Raw genomic sequence first — 22,415 nt, forward strand, 5'->3', positions numbered from 1 at the left:
TTATTATCAAAGGATATATCTCAAGAACAACCAGATGGACTACATCTATATGATTGTAGAATTTACAGTCACCCAGGCTTCCTGTTGTTCTGGATGAAGTCCGTATTGTTTCTCTGAGGTATTAATCAATTGTTGTGAGCGGCATTAATTTCCTGGTGTTTATCTCTGCCGCCATCTTAGTTTCTCTCAGCAATGTTTTAATCAGCCCTTCCAGACACTAGTACAGACTCCCAAGTTTGAGAATCACTACCCTAAAGCTTTGTATGTGGTAAATTCACACTGCTTTGACTGAAAGTGACCTACTTCTACACAGGTTTTATTTTTTAAAGTTGTAAATTAAAACATCCCTTAATTTTTTGTATTATTGGAACTATAATGCTTATTACGTTGCTTATTCGTTATGATATTTAACTTGGGGAAATGTAGGTTCTATCTTCGTGTTATTACTTCAGGGAGTATTTGCTTGGTGTAAATAAGATTTTTCCCTTTGTGGTATTCCTGTTTTCAAGCTAACACATGCTTAATTTTAGATTAGGTGAAGATCACATATTTTAAAATCACTCATTTAAAAACAAAAGTTACCTTGTTTTGATTACCTATAGCACAAATATTAACTTATTTATTAAATGTAAATTATTAGAGTGGTTAGCCATTGTCTATGCGACAACTATGAATTCTTTTTTTGTTTGTTTGTTAATCCTCACCAGAGGATATTTCCCATTGATTTTTAGAGAGAGTGAAAGGAAGGGGGAGAGACAAAGAGAAAACATGGGTGTGAGAGAGACATACCAATCGGTTGCCTCCCGCATGCGCCCAGACCAGGGCCAGGGATCGAGCCTGCAACCGAGGTACGTGCCTTGACCGAAATCAAACCTGCAGGCCAACGCTCTAGCCACTGAACCAAACCAACTAGCGCTATGAATTCATTTTTAACGGATAAGAAGGAATGAATAATTTGAAACTAACTAGTTTTATAGTCTTCCTTCTTTTATTCTGAGATGCCTAAAAGGGGAGTGTGTTTTTTGTTTATTTTGTTTGTTAATATACATTTAAGCTCATGAAAGTGTATGTCTTGAGGTTATATTTTCTTGTACTGTTTTGAACAGTGTGCCTTAAGAATGAACTGAGTTACATAAAAAATCAGTTTGTTCTTTTTATTGGCAGCTCTTAATATGAGTAAGATTTGGGTTATATAAACTAGCTTTGAATACTGAAAAATTATCCACGGCATTATCTAATTTTTGATGGATTTGCCTGATTTCGTATCTAAAATCATATCAGGCATGTGCCACATTTCCTTAAATGGGCTCTTATTTTTATTGGAATATTCTACATCTGTTAGTGATAGGTATCCCTAAATAATATTGTTAAATTATATACCAATTTAAGTTGACTGATTTTGTACTATTACTAAAATCCAGTTTTAAGTGACTTAATTTAACATTTAATTATTCTTTGAATTTCAGGATGGTGAGGAAGAAGAAAATGAGAAAGGTATGTGTGATGCTAAGTAGAGTTTCAAAATTGCTGATATTTAGAAAAACAGTAAATTATATGAAAATAAAGCATTCCTTATTTGAGTATTATTTTTAAATACGTTTATTTTTAAATTTATCAATTTAATAAATTAAGTTAATATTTTGATTTTATTTTTCAATTGGTTTTAATTTTCTTTTTACACTTAAAATATGTTATAACTTAATGGTACATATTAGTTACTGTAGTGGACAATGCCATTTTTTATTTAGCCTAATTTTAATTTAAAAATTTCTAGCATACAGTAAGTTGATTATATCCATAAGACTGGCACTGCAGTAACTCATATGTGCTTATTGGAGTTATAGCATGTAAACGGATAGTTAATTTTGCACATTTTCCTAAAAATGGTGGGTGACTAAGAGACTGACTTTTTGTTTGTTGCTTAAACAAACTTTCATACAGTCTTCTGACAGTTTTAGTAGTTTAGGAGAGCTGTCTCACCCATTACAATTACAGGGACATTGTGGCAATACATGTGGTCAGTACAAGATTATGGAAGAGTTCTTGGACAGAGGTCAAAGGATCCTACTTTGGAGTAGAAAGGACATGGGACAGGGTTCTTAGCAAGACAAAATAAAAAGCCTAGAAGCAATGATGAAGTAAAGTTACTGACTGAAAGAAAATCTCATGCCTGAAGTCTTTCTCTTTGGGGGAATGCAAGACATCTTTTGAAAATGGTTCCTACGGGACTGACTGGACAGGATGAAGACTGGAAATAACCAATTTCCTGAACATAATGGAGCAGGCCATCTTTGGAGCTTTCTGTAGCAGTTTTCCATATGATTCTGGACTACCCAAGAATTAAATAAGAAGAACGAAAAAGATGGGGCCCGAAATACTTTGAAGACTGACTGATATCCTCAGGCTGTGACCTTTCAAGACGTCACCATGGGAGTTCTGAAGGTCACAAGGACTAAATCCCAAGACGATTCGAACATTGAATAACATCTTCACATTCGTCACTATCTCCTGGAGAGGGAAAAAAATCTTCCGTATGCCATTAACTTATAACCAGAATTGAAGAGCTGGTATCCTCAGGATGAAACCATTTTCTCAGTTTTGTTGTTTAGTATCTATATATAGAGATCATTTTTCCCCCATGAAGAATAAGTAATCCTGGGTAAAGGATTGTTATATTAGTTAATACCCTTGTGTTTTTTTCCTAACCTTCCATCAGTGCTAATAACTGGCTTTATATTTTCTAGGTCCTATTCTAGCTTATGAATATGAAATTGTTTAAACTTCTTGTTTTGCCATATTTATTCCTGTTAAATCCTCTTAGATATAGCAGGTTCTGGTGATGGTACACAAGAAGTATCTAAACCTCTTCCTTCAGAAGGGAACCTAGCTGAGGCTGATCACACAGCTCACGAAGAGATGGAAGCTAATGCGACTGTGAAAGAAGCTGAGGATGACAACATCTCGGTCACAATCCAGGCTGAAGATGCCATCACTCTGGATTTTGATGGTGATGACCTCCTAGAAACAGGTAAAAATGTGAAAATTACAGATTCTGAAGCAAGTAAGCCAAAAGATGGGCAGGACGCCATTGCACAGAGCCCGGAGAAGGAAAGCAAGGATTATGAGATGAATGCGAACCGAAAAGATGGTAAGAAGGAAGACTTCGTGAAGGGTGATCCTGTCGAGAAGGAAGCCAGAGAAAGTACTAAGAAAGCAGAATCTGGAGACAAAGAAAAGGATACTTTGAAGAAAGGGCCCTCGTCTACTGGGGCCTCTGGTCAAGCAAAGAGGTTTGTTTTTCTATGTCAGTTTTTTACGATACTGAATTCCAGCATTCAATAAGATCACTCTACATTAAGGGGGTGGCTTCAAGACCATGTACTGTAATTAGTTCTTATGATCCTGCCTATAATATTTTTGACCGTCATAAGTTACTTAAAAAATTTTTTTCAAGATCTTCATAATATGCAGTGTGTTCTACTGATTGCATTGTCGAATTGTCAGCATATATTTGTTTTTTTGTTGTTTTTTGTTTTTTCAAATTGACAATTTTTTGTGTTTTATTTTTAAAAATCCTTGTGATGATGGTTAATGAACAACTATCAGTCCTAACAACACAAATGAAGTCAAGTCCCAGTCCTGAAATCTGGAGAAGATGGCCATATATCCACTGAATAGAATTGTCAGAAAATCTAGATCTTCAGGCATCTTGGGGAAAATCAGTGCAAGAATCCTAAGGGACTCATTTGTTCAAATAACCTAATCTAGGCCTTTGGAATTGTTAATTTGTATGAATAGTACCAGTTTGAAATATAGCCAATATCAAGCTGTTCGATTTTTGTTTCTTTGTTTTTTGTTTTCAATTTTTTTTTCTGGTGATTTGCTTCTTTAGCTCTTCAAAGGAATCTAAAGACAGCAAGACATCATCCAAAGATGACAAAGGTAATGGATTTATTTCTATTTATTTCAATGGTAAATTGTATATTTTCATTAAAAAAGGAATAATTGCATCTGGTTTCCTTTGACATTTAGTCCTTGAAATTGATGTACTAAAAATTTTGGATGGCCTTTGTGTAAACTATGGAGTTAGACTACAGCATACTCTCAGTGTGATAGAAGCATTACTTTTTAGTTAATTTGTAAACTAATTTGAGTATGCTAAAAATCCCTTTGGAATGTGTTTTTAACATTGTTTTCAAGTAACTGTATTGAATATTAATATGATAGATATTCCAGTTTTTACATTATGATTTCAGAAGTATTTTATTTCTAGTTGCAGTCATTTGTAACCCCTACACTCCACCACAGCCTTATCCCTGTTCTTTCTAGTAGGAAATGTGTTATAAATTATACTTATAGATATTTGTGGGATATAATATTTAAAAGAAATCAGTCTTTAATATTTGGTTTTATGGTCCCCCCCCCTTTCTTTATTGATTAAGGTATTACATATGTGTCCTTATCCCCCCATTATCCCCCCGCTCCCCGCTCATACCCTCACCCTCCTAGTGTCTGTGTCCCTCCCCTGGTTTTGTTTTTCATTCATCAAATCAGGGCATACTTCTAGTAACATAACCGGTATGCAGTATATTTTTAATTCTTCAGAATTTACTTCCTAATTTGACTTATTTGGAATCTTATATAGGAAAATAGTTTTATTTTAAAGTCTTGTAAGCTTAAAGGTACAATATTTGATTGCTTTCTGTTACTGGGAAGTCTCTGGTTATCTCAAGGCCATACGCTATAGTTTCATCTTGTATATATGCTGTCTACATGAAAAATATTTCTGTTTTTTAAAAAGAAATAATACCATTCAGGTAATACAGAATCCTAAAATACCTATTTTAGTGCCCCCAAAAAGGAGTGGCATATGTCTTATATGGTTTATTTAGTGTATTTTCTTGGCATATTTTAATAGTTAGAAATTTTATGATTGTTTATTAATTTACAATTAATTGCAATACCTATGTCCTTTACAGTTTTGGTTACTAGGTAAGATATAATAAATTTATTGTTATTCTTTAAATTCAGGAGGAGTAATCTTGGTTAAATGTTAACTTTCTCCTATTAAAAATGTTTAAATCTGTAATTAGAAAAATATGTGGGCTCAAATGTTACTGGTAACAAAAATGATACACAAACTGGTTGACATTTCATAAGATAAAACAGATCCTTTTAATAAATGTGTTCCATAAGAATAGGAATGCAGCAACCATTCATATTTAAAATATTCGAGTCAGGTAGGTGTATGTTGTCTTCTCATAAGTCTACACTGACTAATTCTTCAACTAAAACTTGTGGCACATAGTCTTTAAAAACATTGAAAATTTTAATTCTTTCTACATATATTAACTTGAAGCTATTAAAATTGTTACTTTTAATTGCTTATATACTTATAGTGGGTAAGAATTAGTTGCCAAATAAAGTCAAATGAATGAAAATTCCCCTTCAATAACAGCACATTTGAAGAAACGCACTGAAGGATGACTAACTAGGCCTATAGTCTAAGAACTGACATTTGTATGTATGAAACTGTAATTTGTGTATGGAAATAATACAGAAATCATTCATATAACCGTTTGCCTATCTAAAGAATGTTAAGGTTTCTGTCTTTATTCTTTTTTTTATACAAACTTTTTAAAAATATAGTTATTGATTTTTTACAGAGAGGAAGGGAGAGGGATAGAAAGTTAGAAACATCGATGAGAGAGAAACATAGATCAGCTGCCTCCTGCACACTTCCTACTGGGGATGTGCCCGCAACCAAGGCACATGCCCTTGACTAGAATTGAACCTGGGACCCTTCAGTCCGCAGGCTGACGCTCTATCCACTGAGCCAAACCAGTTAGGGCTCTGTCTTTATTCTTATAATTAATTTGTTTTAGAAGATTTTCTTTGGTTAAGTCTAGAGTTATCCAACTGCATATAATTTCCACTTTCTCTTACTCTTTCTCAAATAATGAAAATGAGATGGTTGGTTAGCCTTTGTTATTAAACATTTAAATTCTTGCTTTGACATTTCCCTCTTGCACCCCCAATTTTTCAGAACCTAAACCCCATAATAAATATAGGTAATTAAGCTGTCTTTCATCCCTAGATAACTGTTTCCTGGTTGCCTGTATTTATGTAGTGCAGTGGTAGCGTATAAATTATTACACTTAACAGCAAAAGTCCAAGACCATGTGGTTGATGTTTTTATACACTTAAAATTCATTTAGTAGAAAGAATGCAGTATTCAGACTTGTTTCCTCACTATGGTTGTATTGCCTATTACTGTGGTTGGTTTTGACAAAGTAAGTTATACTGTCAAAATTAAATGAGAGGATTTTATAGTTTTGAAAGAATGTGGTCCTAATAATTTTGTTTTAAAAAAATCCAATTGTGATACTTAACTGTCTGATAATTGAATCTATTCTAGGAAGTACAAGTAGTACTAGTGGGAGCAGTGGAAGCTCAACTAAAAATATCTGGGTTAGTGGACTTTCTTCTAATACCAAAGCTGCTGATTTGAAGAACCTCTTTGGCAAATATGGAAAGGTACATTCTTTTTGCCTTTTTATCCATGTTTCTACTATCTTTATTTGAAACAAGGATTTAGTCAAAGTTGTTTCTCTTATTTCTCTTAGGACTGATATAGGCATAATTATTGAGTTCTATGGTAATGGTGAGTTTCATCATATTATCTCACTCTGAGCCCTGGGGAATCTTTGTATTGAAAGCTCATATTTTGAGCCCACTTAAGCCGAGAACTGAGTTTTATTCATCACATTCACCCTGATTTTTCTAGGACCTAGGATTGCTGAGGCAGATCTGGTCATCTAGAAAATATAGGTAGAGTAATATTATGCAATGGGATATAGAATTGGAAAAAACAAAACAGTCCAGTGCTGGAGAAAAATGTGAAACTGGTAAAAATAATACTTAGTTAGATGAAGTGATATGTGCTGTAATGGCAGGGTACATGATGCTAAGAGAACAAAAGGGGAGGCTTTACTGTGGTTTGGTTCACTAGGAAAAGTTTCTCTGACAAGGGAAAACTAACGAAAGAGAAAAATAGTAAAAAATGAATTGAATATTCAATTAATAGTTGTTAAATTGAATTGCAGTTATCTGTAACCCTTAGGGCACTCATTAGTTTCTACTTAAATATTAAAATACATTATTTATTAACCTACTCCACTGTAAGCTAATTGATAACAGGGGCCTTATCTGCTGTGTGTGCACATGATAGGCTTTCAAATATTTATTAAATCAATACTGGCAAATAGCCATTAATCCTATGTAATAAAAAGATAATATCCAAATTGACCCTAATGGTGGAACGACTGGGAACGACCGGTCACTATGATGCGCACTGGCCACCAGGGGGCAGACACTTAACTCAGGAGCTGCCCCCTGGTGGTCAGTGCACTTCCACAGGGGGAGCCCTGCTCAGCCAGAAGCTGGCTCATGGCTGGCCAGCACAGCAGTGGTGGCAGGAGTCTCTCCTGCCTCCGTGGCAGTGCTAAGGATGTCCAACTGCCAGCTTAGGCCCGTTCCCCAAGGGAGCGGGCCTGAGCCATCAGTCGGACATCCCTGAGGGGTCCCGGACTACCAGAGGGCGCAGGCTGGGCTGAGGGGACCCGTGCCCACCCCCCCTCAATTGCACAAATTTTCGTGCACTGGGCCTCTAGTGAATATTATAAAAATCTGTTTTCTTGATTTTAGGAGTTGATGGGTTTTTTTGTTTTCTAATTTAATTATACAAGAACAGAACACTGAGAATTATAGTCCCGAGATCAGTTGTGTTATACCTTTTTTTTTTTTTTTTTAAAGAACCGTTTGTTGATTTTTAGAGAGGAAGGGAAGGTGAGAGAGAAACATTGATGTGAGATAGGTTAACTCCTGCACATCCCCTACCGGAATGGAGCTGTAATCTGAGCATGTGCCTTTGACCAGGAATTGAACCAGGTACTCCTGGTGTATAGGATGATACTCAACCAACTGAGACGCCAGCCAGGGCAGCTGTGGTATACTTCCTGTTTTATTTTCAATAATGTATTGTTTCGTTTTTGTTAATCTTTTCCCGAGGATTTTTTTTCTTTTTAAATATATTTTTATTGAATTCAGAGAGAAAGGGAGAGGGATAGAGAGTTTGAAACATCGATGAGAGAGAAACATCGATCAGCTGCCTCCTGCCAAGCCCTCCTGGGGATGTCTCCTCCACCAAGGTACATGCCCTTGACTGGAATCAAACCTGGGACCCTTCAGTCCACAGGCCGATGCTCTATCCACTGAGCCAAACCGGTTAGGGCCGAGGATATTTTTTTCATTGACTTTTAGAGAGAGTAGGAGAGGAGGAGGGAGAGAGAGAAAAACATCGATGTGAGAAAGACACATTGATTGGTTGCCTCCCACACTGGTTGCCTCTGACATATGCCCTGACTGGGGCCAGGAATCCAACCTGTGCCTTTCAGTGTGTGGGATGACTCTCTATCCCAGCCGTGGGCAAACTACGGCCGGCGGGCCGGATCCGGCCTGTTTGAAATGAATAAAACTATTGAAAAAAAAGACCGTACCCTTTTATGTAATGATATTTACTTTGAATTTATATTAGTTCACACAAACACTCCATCCATGCTTTTGTTCCGGCCCTCCGGTCCAGTTTAAGAACCCATTGTGGCCCTCAAGTCAAAAAGTTTGCCCACCCCTGCTCTAACCACTGTCCAGGGCAGCTGTGGTATACTTTTTGTATAACTTTCAGTAATTTATTGTTAGAGGTAATAAACAGTATTTTAATGTTGGCATTTATTAGGACTAAACCTATAAAAGGATACCACACACTTGATAAAATTGCTGTTGGGCAAGTTGGCCTTTCCCAGAGTTAAAGATAAAAGCTAAGTTTCTAGCCACCTATAACCATAAAACCTCCTAAATTCCCTGTTTACCTCTTCCTGGCATTATGTCTGTCTTCCTCTCTGTTCACCCTAGATTGTTCTCTCTCACTTTTCTTTTCTTCTCACTCACCCATCTCTGCCTTATATTTCCTAACTGTGCGTTTTTTAAAGCTGAAATTACTTGTTGCTTTTATATGAATAGACATTTTAAAAGGCCATAAATGGAAAGTGTCTTATTTTTTATTTTTTAAATATATTTTATTGACTTTTTACAGAGAGGAAGGGAGAGGGATAGAGAGTTAGAAACATCGGTGAGAGAGAAACATCAATCAGCTGCCCCCTGCACACTCCCCACTGGGTATGTGCCCGCAACCAAGGTACATGCCCTTGACCGGAATCGAACCTGGGACCCTTGAGTCTGCAGGCTGACGCTCTATCCACTGAGCCAAACCGGTTGGGGCGGAAAGTGTCTTTTTAAAGTATAAATTTTAGAATGCTTTTTTTAAAAATATTTTATTGATTTTTTACAGAGAGAAAGGGAGAGAGAGAGTTAGAAACATCGATGAGAGAGAAACATTGATCAGCTGTCTCCTGCACATCTCCTACTGGGGATGTGCCCGCAACCCAGGTACATGCCCTTGATCGGAATCAAACCTGGGACCTTTCAGTCCGCAGGCCGATGCTCTATCCACTGAGCCAAACCAGTTTCGGCTAGAATGCATTTTTAAGGCTGCTTTTTTATATATGGCTGATTATTTGTGAAAGCTTCTTATAGTATAGAACAATGTTAAAACCCACTTAGGAACTTTCTAGACACCCTTTTTTTTTTTATTGATTTCAGAGAGGAAGGCAGGAGGAGAGAGAGATAGAAACATCAATGATGAGAGAGAATCATTGATCAGCTGCCTCCTGCATGTCCCCACACTGGGGAGTGAGTCCACAACCCTGGCATGAGCCCTGACCGGGAATCAAACTGTGACCTCCTGGTTCAATGCTCAACCACTGCACTGGCTGTGTGGCACATCTTTTTTGTTTTCTTTCTTTCCTTTTTTTTCTCTAAGAGATTCAAGGGGTCCTGTAATAGAAATTTTGGCCCAAATCTAATGGAGAATGGTATTTGCTTTCATTAAGGGTACCATTACTTAATTTATGGAACTGTGTTTTTGGCTGTATATTTGAAAAATATAAAAAGAAAAACTAAAAAGATAAATTGCTTTTTTTATAAAAATAAATTTTTATTGTTGAAAGTATTACATATGTCCCTTCACCCCCCCCTCATTGCCCTCTGCAACCCCTCTACCCCCTGAAGCCCTCACCACTCTACCATCTATGTCCATGGGTTACGCAAATACGCACATGAGTTCATTATAAATTGCTTTTTGATGCTTTACATTGTTCCCTTGAATATTTACTAAGTATTTATAGGCAAGGTAGATGGTGATCAAAAGTATATGAAACATATACTATATGTATGCAAATTTGTCCTTATCATGAATTTATGTACCTAAATAGATCCTTTAACTTGAATAGTCTCAGATCTGAAGTTTCATCTGTTTAAAATCTGTGTAGTTGTGAAGTAAAACTTTCTAAAGTATAATCTTATTTTACAGGTTCTGAGTGCAAAGGTAGTTACAAATGCTCGAAGTCCTGGAGCCAAGTGCTATGGCATAGTAACTATGTCTTCAAGCACAGAGGTGTCCAGGTGTATTGCACATCTTCATCGCACTGAGCTGCATGGACAGTTAATCTCTGTTGAAAAAGTAAGCTTACCTGTTTTATAAAGGGTTACTTTGAGGACTAGTAATTCTCAATTTAAAAATGTTACACTAGTAAGACGTAAAATTAAGAATGATTTTTATGCATTCATTTTTATTTTTTTAGCGTTTATATTTTTCAAATTTTCAACCATCAATATACTTTTAATAATCATAAAAATGTAACTTTAAAACATAAAGTTTTTTTTTTTCTATTTGAACCTTTCAGGTTAAAGGTGATCCATCTAAGAAAGAATTAAAGAAAGAAAATGATGAAAAGAGTAGTTCCAGAAATTCTGGGGACAAAAAAAACATGAGTGATAGAAGTAGCAAGTAAGGATTTATTTTTTGATAAGTACATTGACTTTTTGGTACATTGATGCACTAGTTCTCATTCTGTTGTGTTCTTGCATGCGGTGCTGTGGTCAGGACACAAGCCTCTGTCAAAAAAGAAGAGAAAAGGCTGTCTGAGAAATCTGAAAAAAAGGAAAGCAAGGATACTAAGAAAATGGAAGGTAAAGATGAGAAGAATGAGAATGGATCAAGTGGCCAAACTTCTGAATTCATTAAAAAAAGTGAAGAAAAGAAGCGAATAAGTATGCTATGTATCTCTCTTCTCAATCTCTTTTTAATTTATTCTACAACTTAATTTTACAGTGGAAGGGAAAACTTGAAATTAAAACCAGATAAATATTTAAACTTCATTGTTAGATGTTACTGTTTTAGAAAAGGAGGTCCAATAGGACTAATTGTCTTATTTTTTACTCTTAGAAAACAAATGTGTTTGTCGCACTAAGCCTCCTTACTATTAAGTCTGGGCTGCCTTAATTCTATCATAGATTGACAACTATTCTTGAGTTGGGATCCTTTGGTATTACTGAAAATATTTGCATTAGCAGATTGAGCTAGTTCTAAAAACTTTGCATTTATGTTCTCATAAAATAAGTTGGTTTTTTAATTTCATGTATTGGTTTGTGAATATCTAGTTGTCTAAGAATTCAGCATTTTCACATTATATTTTTTAAATGAAATAATTTTTCAACATTTATCTAATGTTTATCTAATATTTTTTCTCTCTCTTAGGTTCTAAGAGCCCTGGACATATGGTAATACTAGACCAAACTAAAGGAGATCATTGTAGGCCATCAAGAAGAGGAAGATATGAGAAAGTAAGTCTTTGAAAGGGATGTTGTATATAATTTTACTGTCTGCAAAAAAAGATAATTCAGGATCTCTGTAACCTTCCTCTTTAATTTAGCTCTGTAATAATGCCATGTTAGAAAATCTAAGAAAAATGGAATGCCATTACTCACTTAAGGTTTTTAAATGACCAGCTGAACATGGAAAACAGTCCAAAATTATTGTAACATCTAGTCCTTCTATAATTTTTTCCTACAGATTCATGGAAGAAGCAAGGAAAAGGAGAGAGCTAGCCTAGATAAAAGAAGGGACAAAGACTACAGAAGGAAAGACATCTTGCCTTTTGAAAAGATGAAGGAACAAAGACTAAGAGAACATTTAGTTCGTTTTGAAAGATTGCGACAAGCAATGGAACTTCGAAGGTAGAAACAGCCTATTTTATACCTGTCTTTAACTATAAGTACATATTTAATACTATTAGAATTGTATTCCCACAGAAAGCTATTTGCCACTTTTAAGAAATAGAGTAAAACCTAATTATTTCTCAAGTTTGCATGCTGTTTTACAATTTACAAAGTTACCTTTCCATCTATTGTCTCTGTCTCAACAGTCTTGTAAGGGTAGTTATGCCCATTAAATAATTGAGAAATAAAAAGGCCCAGAGAGGCTAAATGACTCTTCCAATGCCACATTGCTAATGAGTGGCAGAGTCGGGACTCAGACCCAAGTCTTCTGACTCCAAGTCCAATGCTCTTTCCTCTCCAAAGTTGCTGCCATAAAAGATGATTTTAAAGAAAAATTTGATTTTTGAGATAAGATAGTCTCAATGTAAGCTATAGTATTCAAATAGTATGTTGACATTTTAGAAAACATGTATTTTACTTTGGATTAGAGCCCCAGTGAAGGAAGATTTGCCCTGTAAATCTTATTTTGTTCAAGCTCTATCTCTCAAACCAAGAATTCTCTTTAAAAGAAACTGAGAACAAAAAACATTTCTACTTTTGGTGGCAGTATCTTAGCTGTTCACCATGAGTGCCAATTTGCTTTTGAATGTTAATTTTTGGATACCACTTAAAATATCCTTGTTAAAGTGTTTTATAATATAAATTTCCAAAAATTAACCTATCTAATTGAGAGGTAACTTATGGGATTTCACCTATTCATACACAAGAGTGTTAGGCCAGAGATATTTCTGTCAACTTAAATAATACTGTTATTGCCGCACACTTTACTAAAAGGAAATAATCCTTGCTTTACTTAGAACCCTTTTCCCCTTTTTTTATGAGGTCCCAATATTCTGAGCTTCCTATTTAAATGACAAGTTGAGAAAAAGAGTAGTGGCTACTAGAGCAGCAATTCTCAAAACTATCTGACTCATAACCCTTTTATATGTAACAAAAAAGTTGCAGTACCCTATTTACTATTCTGAAATAAAATTGATATATAATGTACCTACCTATACAAATAATTTCCCAGAAAATCAATATGATGCCTTAACTCTAATTTAAAGGAGAAATAAAGTAATTTATAATGAAGCATGTATTCCAGATGTGAATGTTTAGGCATGCCTCTCCAGAAGACCTAATGAAGTAGTCAGATGTTTGTACCCCTCTTTAGACTCAATGAAAATGTGACAGCTACAAATACAGACTGATATTGGTATGTCGTATTGGTGAGTCAAAGACCAGGAGTGGTGTTGACATCATGACGTCGTTTCTGAAGTGGTGAACAACTCTTAGTGAAGTTTTCAAGAGAATATAATACCCCCCCCCCTTTTTTTTGCAGGAAGTTGCATTTCTGGAAATTGTAGTGAATATTAAACCATGTCAAAGCAAACAAGCCAACCTAGCATTTATTAAAAATAAGTTTTAGGCTCAGATTTTTTAAGGTGATTTTTTTTTTGTGTTTTAATGACATAAATGTCCATTATGTCATTTGAAAGATATTAGGAGTATTGGACAGTTTTTTCTTGTGCAGGACTATCCTGTGCATCATAAGATATTTAGAATCCTTGGTCCCTACTCAGTAAATGCTGGTAGTACTCCATGGTCGTCGTAATGATTAAAAATGCCCCTCAGATTTCCATGGGGGATTGAGAACTACTAGGTTGATGGAGGAAGACATACTGAGAGACAAAGTACACTGAGTTCCTTAGAATGAGGAAATGACAAAAACTATTAAAAGTCTGATATGAGAAGTTAATTCAGTTCAGCAAACATTTGAGCTATCTCCTGACTAAAAAATGCATTTACCTGGAGCCATCTGTTATGGGCTAATGAATACTCAAAAAAAGCCCTGAAGGGCCTCCATTTTATTATATATAAGATTTGCTGTAATTCACGTTGATGAGTATAACCCCCAAGTCATCAAAATAAGGTAACCTTCTTTAAGGACATAGACTGTATACTATAGAAATTTTTGTCAGAAACAATGTAAATTGTAGTTTTGTAAATTTATATATGTAGAATATCTCCTTTTCAAAATGTCAATTTATTAATGGGCTATTATTATAGTGGGATTTTTATTTAAGCAGGAATCATCTAAGAGGCAATACTGTATAAAATTCAGCTGCTCAGTTGACAGTCTTAATAAATAAGTGACAGTGTTGGGGTCTGTTTAAAGTTTTCTTATTTTGAGTTTTCTTTCCAATTATATTAAAACTACTTAGATTCTAAGTTGAAGTTTAAAATTGCCAATCTCAATAAAAATTTCAAATTAAAAAATTATTCTCTTTCACACAGTGCTAGCATAATTTAAGTATTTCTAAATACTGATTTTTGTTAGACGAAGAGAGATTGCAGAAAGAGAGCGTCGAGAGCGAGAACGCATTAGAATAATTCGTGAACGGGAAGAACGGGAACGCTTACTCAGAGAGAGAGAGCGCCTAGAAATTGAAAGGCAAAAACTAGAGAGAGAGAGAATGGAACGCGAACGCTTGGAAAGGGAACGCATTCGTATTGAACAGGTGCAGTCAGAAAATCTTTTCATCTTAAATAACTGACCTTTTCCAAACCCTGTGATTTTTGCCCTGAAATTTGCTTTACTTTGGTAAAGCTTCTATGGAATGAGTTCAGCTAATGAGCATTTATTAAGTACCCCTGAAAGATAACAATGAAATTAGATGCTAGTTAAAAATACATTGAGTATTGACTTTGTTCTAGCCAATTGGTAATAACTCAAGCTCTGCAATATCATGGCAGCCTAATAGTCTGAGCATAGGACTATGAGTCCAGAGTAGTTGTAATCCAGGCTCTGTCACTATCCCAATCTTAGGAAATAACTGTTTCCTTACATATTATAGTGGGAATGATTTCCCAAGGCTGGAAGGTAATAATGCCTCTCTGCAGAATTGCATCCAGGGTTTAAGGCCCTTAGTGCCCATATGTTTTAAGAACTCTATTTCTAATTCCCTGTGGGTGCTTTCCTTTGAATCAAATGATTGAACTAAATCTGACCTTCCCAATTACTTGCCAGCTTTTACCACCCAATCAATCTCTTATTTTTAATGTTGCAGAATAGTAACTATAGCCTAGATTACTGATTCCTAGAGTCATATTTGTTTATGTATTTGTCCCAAGTGTTTTGCCTAGTGATTGTCTATGATGGTTTCTTAATGACAGGATTAAAACAAGGTTGCATATATACTTACCTTATGTTTTCATTTTGCATTGGTTGGTTCTTCCTTCTGTGTTGTCTGAAGGAACGTCGTAAGGAAGCTGAACGTATTGCTAGAGAACGAGAGGAACTGAGAAGGCAACAGCAGCAGCTTCGTTATGAACAAGAAAAAAGGAATTCTTTGAAACGCCCACGTGATGTAGATCATAGGTAAATGTTTGCTTTTTTCTTTTACAGTTAGACTTGCTGTCTTACTCCTTTCAAGCTAAAACTAACTAGAGAACTAGAAAGTATAGGCAACCATCCCTGGAGTAAAGAGGTCATGATCCACAGGGATGGGAATGATTGCAGTAATGGAGTGTGCTTAGCTCATAATCAAGTAGGAAGAGTCTGCTTTCCTTTCTCTTTCCTTCCTAATGCCAAATGTTTTCCCAATATGATGGAAATACATGGTTATAGTAGGTTTCAGTGGTTGTTCTCAGACCCGTTTTCAACATTCTTACAAGGTACTACTGATAACAAAAATGGATGCCATAGCCCTAACCGATTTGGCTCAGTGGATAGAGCATCGGCCTGTGGACTGAAGGGTCCCAGGTTTGATTCCGGGACCCTTCAAGGGCATGTACCTTGGTTGCGGGCACATTCCTAGTAGGAGGTGTGCAGGAGGCAGCTAATTGATGTTTCTCTCTCATCGATGTTTCTAATTCTATCCCTCTCCCTTTCTCTCTGTAAAAAAAAAAAATCAATAAAATATGTTTTTAAAAAAATGGATGCCATAACTTGGGAAGGCTCAAATATAGATTCTGTGTGTGTCTGTGTTCATGATTCACAATAGATTTCAAAAATATAATCATTTAATTTTAATATGAAATCTATGAGATTTAGTGGATTGTGTTGAGAAATAGGTGTAATGAATGAATTGTGCTTGGGACTTAATCCCTCAAACCTTCCTAAAATTAAGTATAGCTGAAAAGTTTGTATACTGCTGGTTAGAATTTTACTACTAGCCCTGGCTGGTTTGGCTCAGTGGATAGAGGGTTGGCCTACGGACTGAAGGGTCCTGGGTCCGGTCAAGGGCACATGCCCGTGTTGCGGGCTTGATCCCCAGTAGGGGGCCTGTAGGAGGCAGCCGATCAATGATTGTCTCTCATCATTGATGTTTTGATCTTTCCCTCTTCCTTCCTCTCTGAAATCAATAAAAATATATTAACAAAACAAACGAAAAAAGCACATTAAAAAAAAAGAATTTTACTGCTAAAATGGTATATTGAATGTTTTACCTCATTTGCCTTTTCCATCTGATAATTTTAAAGCAGACAAATTTTCAACTACTTTCTCTCCTGTGAAATTCCTCTAATACTATATGACTTTACATAATTTAATAATTCGTTGCTAGCTCGTTCTTATAACAGAATGTTTTGTGTTTTGAGTTTATTAGCCCTCTGTATCCACAGTTCCTAGCATGTGGTATGTATGACTCCAAGTAAGTGTTGTTTGGTTATTGTAATATTAATTTATATAAATTAGCAAATATTTCTCTTCAAGGCGAGATGATCCTTACTGGAGCGAGAATAAAAAGTTGTCTCTAGATACTGATGCACGATTCAGCCATGGATCTGACTACTCTCGCCAACAGAACAGATTTAATGACTTTGATCACCGAGAGAGGGGCAGGTTTCCTGAGAGTTCATCAGTACAGTCCTCATCTTTTGAAAGGTAAATAGATTATGTTGAAAATTGTTGTATTTAGTATATGAACCTTGCTATTGATAAGTTTGGTTCTCTTAAAATCTATAGGTCTTAAAGTATATAGGTCAGAACTGAGTGTTCAAAACAAATCGTATGTTTGGTTTTTGTTTTTCAAATGAAATAAGCTGTGTATTTGTTTTGTTTTGTTTGCTGTAAATTGCCTTCACTCTCTGCACTGTTTGGTACATTTTGGTGTGAGAACATCTCAAAATATTATAATTCAAGAGTCAAGATGACCTACCCAGGAGGCTGTAAAAATTGGTTTGAATAATTAGAACTGTGAAATGGAACTAGTTTAAAATATGAAACAGATCTAAGAACCAAGCTTAGAAGCTACACAGTAACAAGTGTGAACAAGCTGAACCTGTATTTCCATGCAGTGACAATCCCGTTGGCCAACAGGTCCCAAATTCACACGCACTAGGTGTAGCTCTTCTTTCCCTTTTCCTTTCTCTCGTGGGAAAGATATTCAGAAACGACCATGGAAAACATGAATCATTGAAATTCACTTTGTGGACCAACTCCTGAAGAGAGAACAGCCACCACTCTAAAATGGTTAGACATGTAGTGTTTACATGATGACTTTCTACACTTCGAGAAACCCTCAAAGACTAAACTGCCTATTTAAAAATTCTATTCTAAAGAACCTAAACTTCCTAGCAGCTTTTGTCCTTTTGCAGTAAGACAAGACATTGTACTGCCACACAGGGGTCAACCACAGCTAACTTGTCCCGTCAGGATTTACTCTAATGGACAGTTCAGCTGGTAGACCGATGTCCATGTATTCTTTATAATGATTTTAGACCAACTTTTTTTTAATTTAAATAAGTTCTAGGCTTCAAAAATGTAATGTTTGACCCTTTTGCTGATATAAGAAGTCTTTCCTTCAAATGTCGAATTTACTAAAATAATTTACATAGCAGTTATCATACATACTCCATGGAAAAGTCATCAATTCAGTTGCAGACCTTTGTTTTCCTTTACTTTATGTTATGCTCTGTATTCTCCTTTCCAAATATAAAAATGCTGCAACATAAATAATAAAATAGAACAAAAATAAAAATTTAAAAAACACCATTATCCTGGCTGGTGTGGCTCCATTGGTTGAGTATAGTTCTGTGCACCAAAAGGTCACCATTTTGATTCCTAGTCAGGGAACATGCCTGGGTTGCAGGCTCGATCCCCAGTCAGGGCATGCAGTAGGCAATCAATGTTCCTCTCCCTCTCCCTCTCCCTCTCCTTCTCTCTAAAAAAACAAAATCTTAAAGAAAAAACAAAGCCACAAGCACAAAATGCCCTCATTTTATTCATGAGTTCTGTGAACTGTCCAAATAATGCCTGTGAATGGCAGCAACTTCTCTCAGTCATTCAAATCGCTCAAGTTTTATAATACAGAATTTATAAGGGACAGCTAAAGAGGATTGTAATATGAAGAAAATTAAGAGGTAGCCAAGGAAAAACAACTAGTCAACTAAAAATTGCCATAATAACCCAGATTTAAACAAAGAATAAATTTGTATCCTGGATAACATGATAAAACTTCAAGGTGACATCACAATTTATAGTAGATGGCTTTACTAGTATATGAATTAATATATTAGATTTATTTCTTCTACTGTAGCTGCAAATATATTAAACAATTATTTCTTCACTCATTTCTCTTTCCCCTAGTGGTGGCATTTAAAACTGAATAACTGTATTTAGCACTCATTAATTTAGAAAATATAAAAAGGCTTTAGGAAAATAGAGACAGTAGATTCATTTTCATATACTACTTGTTGGAGTGAAGTCTCCTTTTGGGGATACTGGTGAACAGAGCATTTTTTTGGTCTGAGTTACTGTTTTCTGGGCTTATCTCAGACAGATAACTCCCAAATCTTATGTAGGCCCAGATTATCTTGGCAGAACTCTCCAGCTCCCAGCACACAGCACAGTGATTTCAACTGTTCTCTTTTTGCATGTTCAGTTTTGTTCCTGGGAATATGATTCAGTATTAAAAATTAGTTTGATAGGCCACCATAACAACGTTAAATAGGTTGGCTTTATCTTCTTCTTTTTTTAATCCAAAATGTGTTTATTGGGATGGTTTCCCACTCATCTTGATTTGAGGTGCTTCTAGTGCTGCTTCCTTCTGAAGGAGCATCCTTCTGTAAGCCTTGCTTTTCCTCTTGTTGGCTGACAGAGAACAGTGGAGCAACCAGCACACATGGCTAAAGACAGTGGTGATTTCATAGCATCTTGGGCATTTTATGTCCTTGAAGTAGGAATTAGGGCTCTGCACCAGGTGTTTCTTCTTTTGTTTCCTCTTCTCTTCTGGAGAGGGATGGAGGAGATTCTTAGCAAAAGGCATATTGTCGTGGGGGAGGTCGTCACCGCCGGAAAGGATTGGCTTTATCTTAATCTTTAAAACTAAGTGGGAGTACTGTTAGCTTTGGATGTGCCTCAATTGTTAAGAGCAGTGAAATATCCTTCAGGTTGGTAGTGCCTTGAATGTTTGACGTAATCCCTCCTGGATGCTAAAAAACCAACCATCATGCCAGACATTTAGCTCAGTTTAAGAGATTATGAGTTATCTATCTATATAAAAGCCTAAGTGACCATTACAACCAAACAACCCAAACGACCAGTCGCTATGATGCTCACTGACCATCAGGGGGCAGATGCTCAACGCAGGAGCTGCCCCCTGGTGGTCAGTGGGCTCCCACAGCAGGCGAGTAGCTCAGCCAGAAGCCAGGCTCTCAGCTGGCGATGGGAGCCTCTCCTGTCTCTGCAGCAGTTCTACAAAGTGGTGGCAGCAGGTGCAGCAGGTCTGAGATGAGCAGTGGTGGAGCTGCGCCCAGCCCTGGCTGGGGCTCCCATCCGACCACCTGCTGCTTTGGCACTGCTACATCCCTCAGGCCGAAACCTGGCAGTCCGACATCCCCCAAAGGGTCTCAGATTGTGAAAGGGTGTAGGCCAGGCTGAGGGACCCCACCCGTGCACAAATCTCTGTACCAGGCCTCTAGCAATCAATAATTGTGGATATTTTGGTGGCTTTGCCATGTTAATTTTTACAGAAGATGTAACTATTGTAGGTTATGTAAATAAAGTTAAGAAGAATAAGGCCAAGTAAGTACTTCTGAGGACCTTTGTTCTTTGTTTTGGATAAACAATAGGCGAGAACGCTTTGTTGGTCAAAGTGACGGGAAAAAAACACGTCCTACTGCACGAAGAGAAGATCCAGGTTTTGAAAGGTATCCCAAAAATTTCAGTGATTCCAGGAGAAATGAACCTCCACCACCAAGAAATGAACTTAGAGAAACAGACAGGCGTGAAGTACGAGGGGAGCGAGAAGAGAGGAGAACTGTGATCATTCACGATAGGCCTGATATCACTCACCCGAGACATCCACGAGAAGCAGGGCCCACTCCCTCTAGGACCTCCACCTGGAAAAGTGAAGGAGGCATGTCCAGTGACAAACGGGAAGCAAGGTATTCGTGTAGTTTCTAATGTCTGCATGGTGGCATATATTGCATTTGGGTTAAAAGAAAGTTATAATAGAATTTTGATCGCATACCTTTTGGGGTTTTGTTTAACAGAGTTGAAAGGCCAGAGCGATCTGGGAGAGAAGTGTCAGGACACAGTGTAAGAGGGGCCCCACCCGGGAGTCGCAGTAACGCTTCCAGCTATGGCAACAGAGAAGGAGAAAGGGTCATTACAGACCGAGGAAGTGGAGCACAGGTAAGTGCTAAGGAAGGTTTATGCTCAGCTCTTCGGAAATCACTTTAGAGGACTTATCATTTTGGTGTGACCTAGATTGGTTGATTAGAATGACTGGGAGACTAGTTTCCTGTAAAAAATCTTCGTATTTTTCATATTTTACTGTCAGTAATTGAACATCAGTAATTCAAAGAAGTTGGATATTAACCCTGAAATTCTTGTTCATTTTGTTGTTGTTGTTGTCGTTATTAATCGTCCCCTGAGGATATTTTTTCTGTTGATTTTTAGAGAGAGTGGAAGTTAGAGGTGGGGAGAGAAACATCTGTATGAGAGAGACACATTGATTGCTTGCCTCCCATACACACCCCTACTGGGCAACTGAGGTATGTGCCCTTTTTTTTTTTCTTAATTTAAGAAGACACTCAGGTTTATTATCTGATTTACATTTGACAAAGCAAAGGTAGGTGCAACAAAGTGCTGTTTGACAAAGTCAAGCTCCAGTTATCAAACAAAAGTATTTCCCTGGCTGCCCCAAAAGGCACTTTGCCACTCCTATGTAGCTGTGCTCCACAGTGCAAATCACTCATTGTAGACACTGTGGTGCCGCACTTGAGTATAGGCCTGCAGGCACTTGATGAGGTATGTGCCCTTGATCAGGAATCAAACCCACAACCCTTCAGTCCACAGGCCAACGCTCTAACCACTGAGCAATGGGCCAGGGCTTTTACGGACTTTTTTTACTAGAAAAAAATTTAATCCATTGGCATTCTTGCTAACACCACTGTATACTTTCTGATTGTTTAGAGCATTTATGACATAAATTTGGGCCTGGTGACATTATCAGCTTTAATGTTTCTAATAAGTGGAAATATTCAGTAGATCATTTCATTGAGCTGTTTACCTGTAAACCGTAAGCCTGGGTATATAATCAGATATCCTGCTGTAGTTAGAGTGAAACCAAGGCAGTATCATAGACTAGCCCTCTGCGTTCAGATATTCATTTAGGAAAGATGTCCTGGGAGAGATCCTGTTCCTCCCTCAAAAATTCTATTTTTCTTTTCTTTTTTTTTTAAATTAAATCTTTATTGTTCAGATTATTATATTTGTTACTCTTTTCCCACCATAACTCCCTTCCACCCAGTTCCCACCCCACCCTCCGCCCTCATTCCCCACCCACTGTCCTCATCCATAGGCGCACACTTATTGTCCACACTCTAGTTCTTATATTCCTAGGGATCTCTGAACTTGGATGATAAAAAGATGACTATAACTTCTAATTGAAATACAGAATTTCCTTCTATTATAAATGTAGGCCACAAACCACAGGAGTATCAGCAATACCTATGCTTTCATCCGGAATAGAAAACATGCTTTTTCATATCACAACACGGATGCTGCAGGTAGTTCAGCAGACTGTTGGTCCTCCTTACTGCTCATCACTTATAGTGTTAGGAGAGTTTAATTGATCATTTCAGTTATGGCAGTTTTCAGACTTATTGCTAGATCTAGTTAATTTATGAATGAAGAAGCACTATTACTATATCATAAATACTTTTAATATTTTGGTAATGTGTATTTAAAA

General features: G+C 36.7%; 1 protein-coding gene and 1 pseudogene across 3 annotated transcripts in view; one reads left to right on the forward strand and one right to left on the reverse strand.

Moving 5' to 3' along the window:
• Positions 1-22,415, forward strand: part of SLTM (SAFB like transcription modulator) — a 66,747-nt gene that overhangs the window by 38,654 nt on the left and 5,678 nt on the right. For 2 of the 3 annotated variants that reach the window (XM_015564958.1, XM_015564959.1), the window contains exons 5-18: positions 1,467-1,494; positions 2,876-3,290; positions 3,893-3,942; positions 6,419-6,537; positions 10,487-10,636; positions 10,860-10,963; positions 11,060-11,226; positions 11,714-11,799; positions 12,029-12,192; positions 14,555-14,735; positions 15,471-15,595; positions 16,931-17,101; positions 20,290-20,604; positions 20,713-20,854. In XM_015564958.1, the coding sequence (XP_015420444.1) occupies positions 2,917-3,290; positions 3,893-3,942; positions 6,419-6,537; positions 10,487-10,636; positions 10,860-10,963; positions 11,060-11,226; positions 11,714-11,799; positions 12,029-12,192; positions 14,555-14,735; positions 15,471-15,595; positions 16,931-17,101; positions 20,290-20,604; positions 20,713-20,854 (2,148 nt within the window). In that variant the 5' untranslated portion in view covers positions 1,467-1,494; positions 2,876-2,916. Of the gene's footprint in view, positions 1-1,466; positions 1,495-2,821; positions 3,291-3,892; positions 3,943-6,418; positions 6,538-10,486; positions 10,637-10,859; positions 10,964-11,059; positions 11,227-11,713; positions 11,800-12,028; positions 12,193-14,554; positions 14,736-15,470; positions 15,596-16,930; positions 17,102-20,289; positions 20,605-20,712; positions 20,855-22,415 lie in introns of all 3 variants that reach the window. The other variant, XM_015564957.1, reaches the window with a different exon arrangement.
• On the reverse strand, positions 19,196-19,753 carry LOC102752381 (annotated as a pseudogene).

This window comes from Myotis davidii, unplaced genomic scaffold, assembly GCF_000327345.1.
Source record: "Myotis davidii unplaced genomic scaffold, ASM32734v1 scaffold441, whole genome shotgun sequence".
Lineage (NCBI taxonomy): Eukaryota > Metazoa > Chordata > Mammalia > Chiroptera > Vespertilionidae > Myotis > Myotis davidii.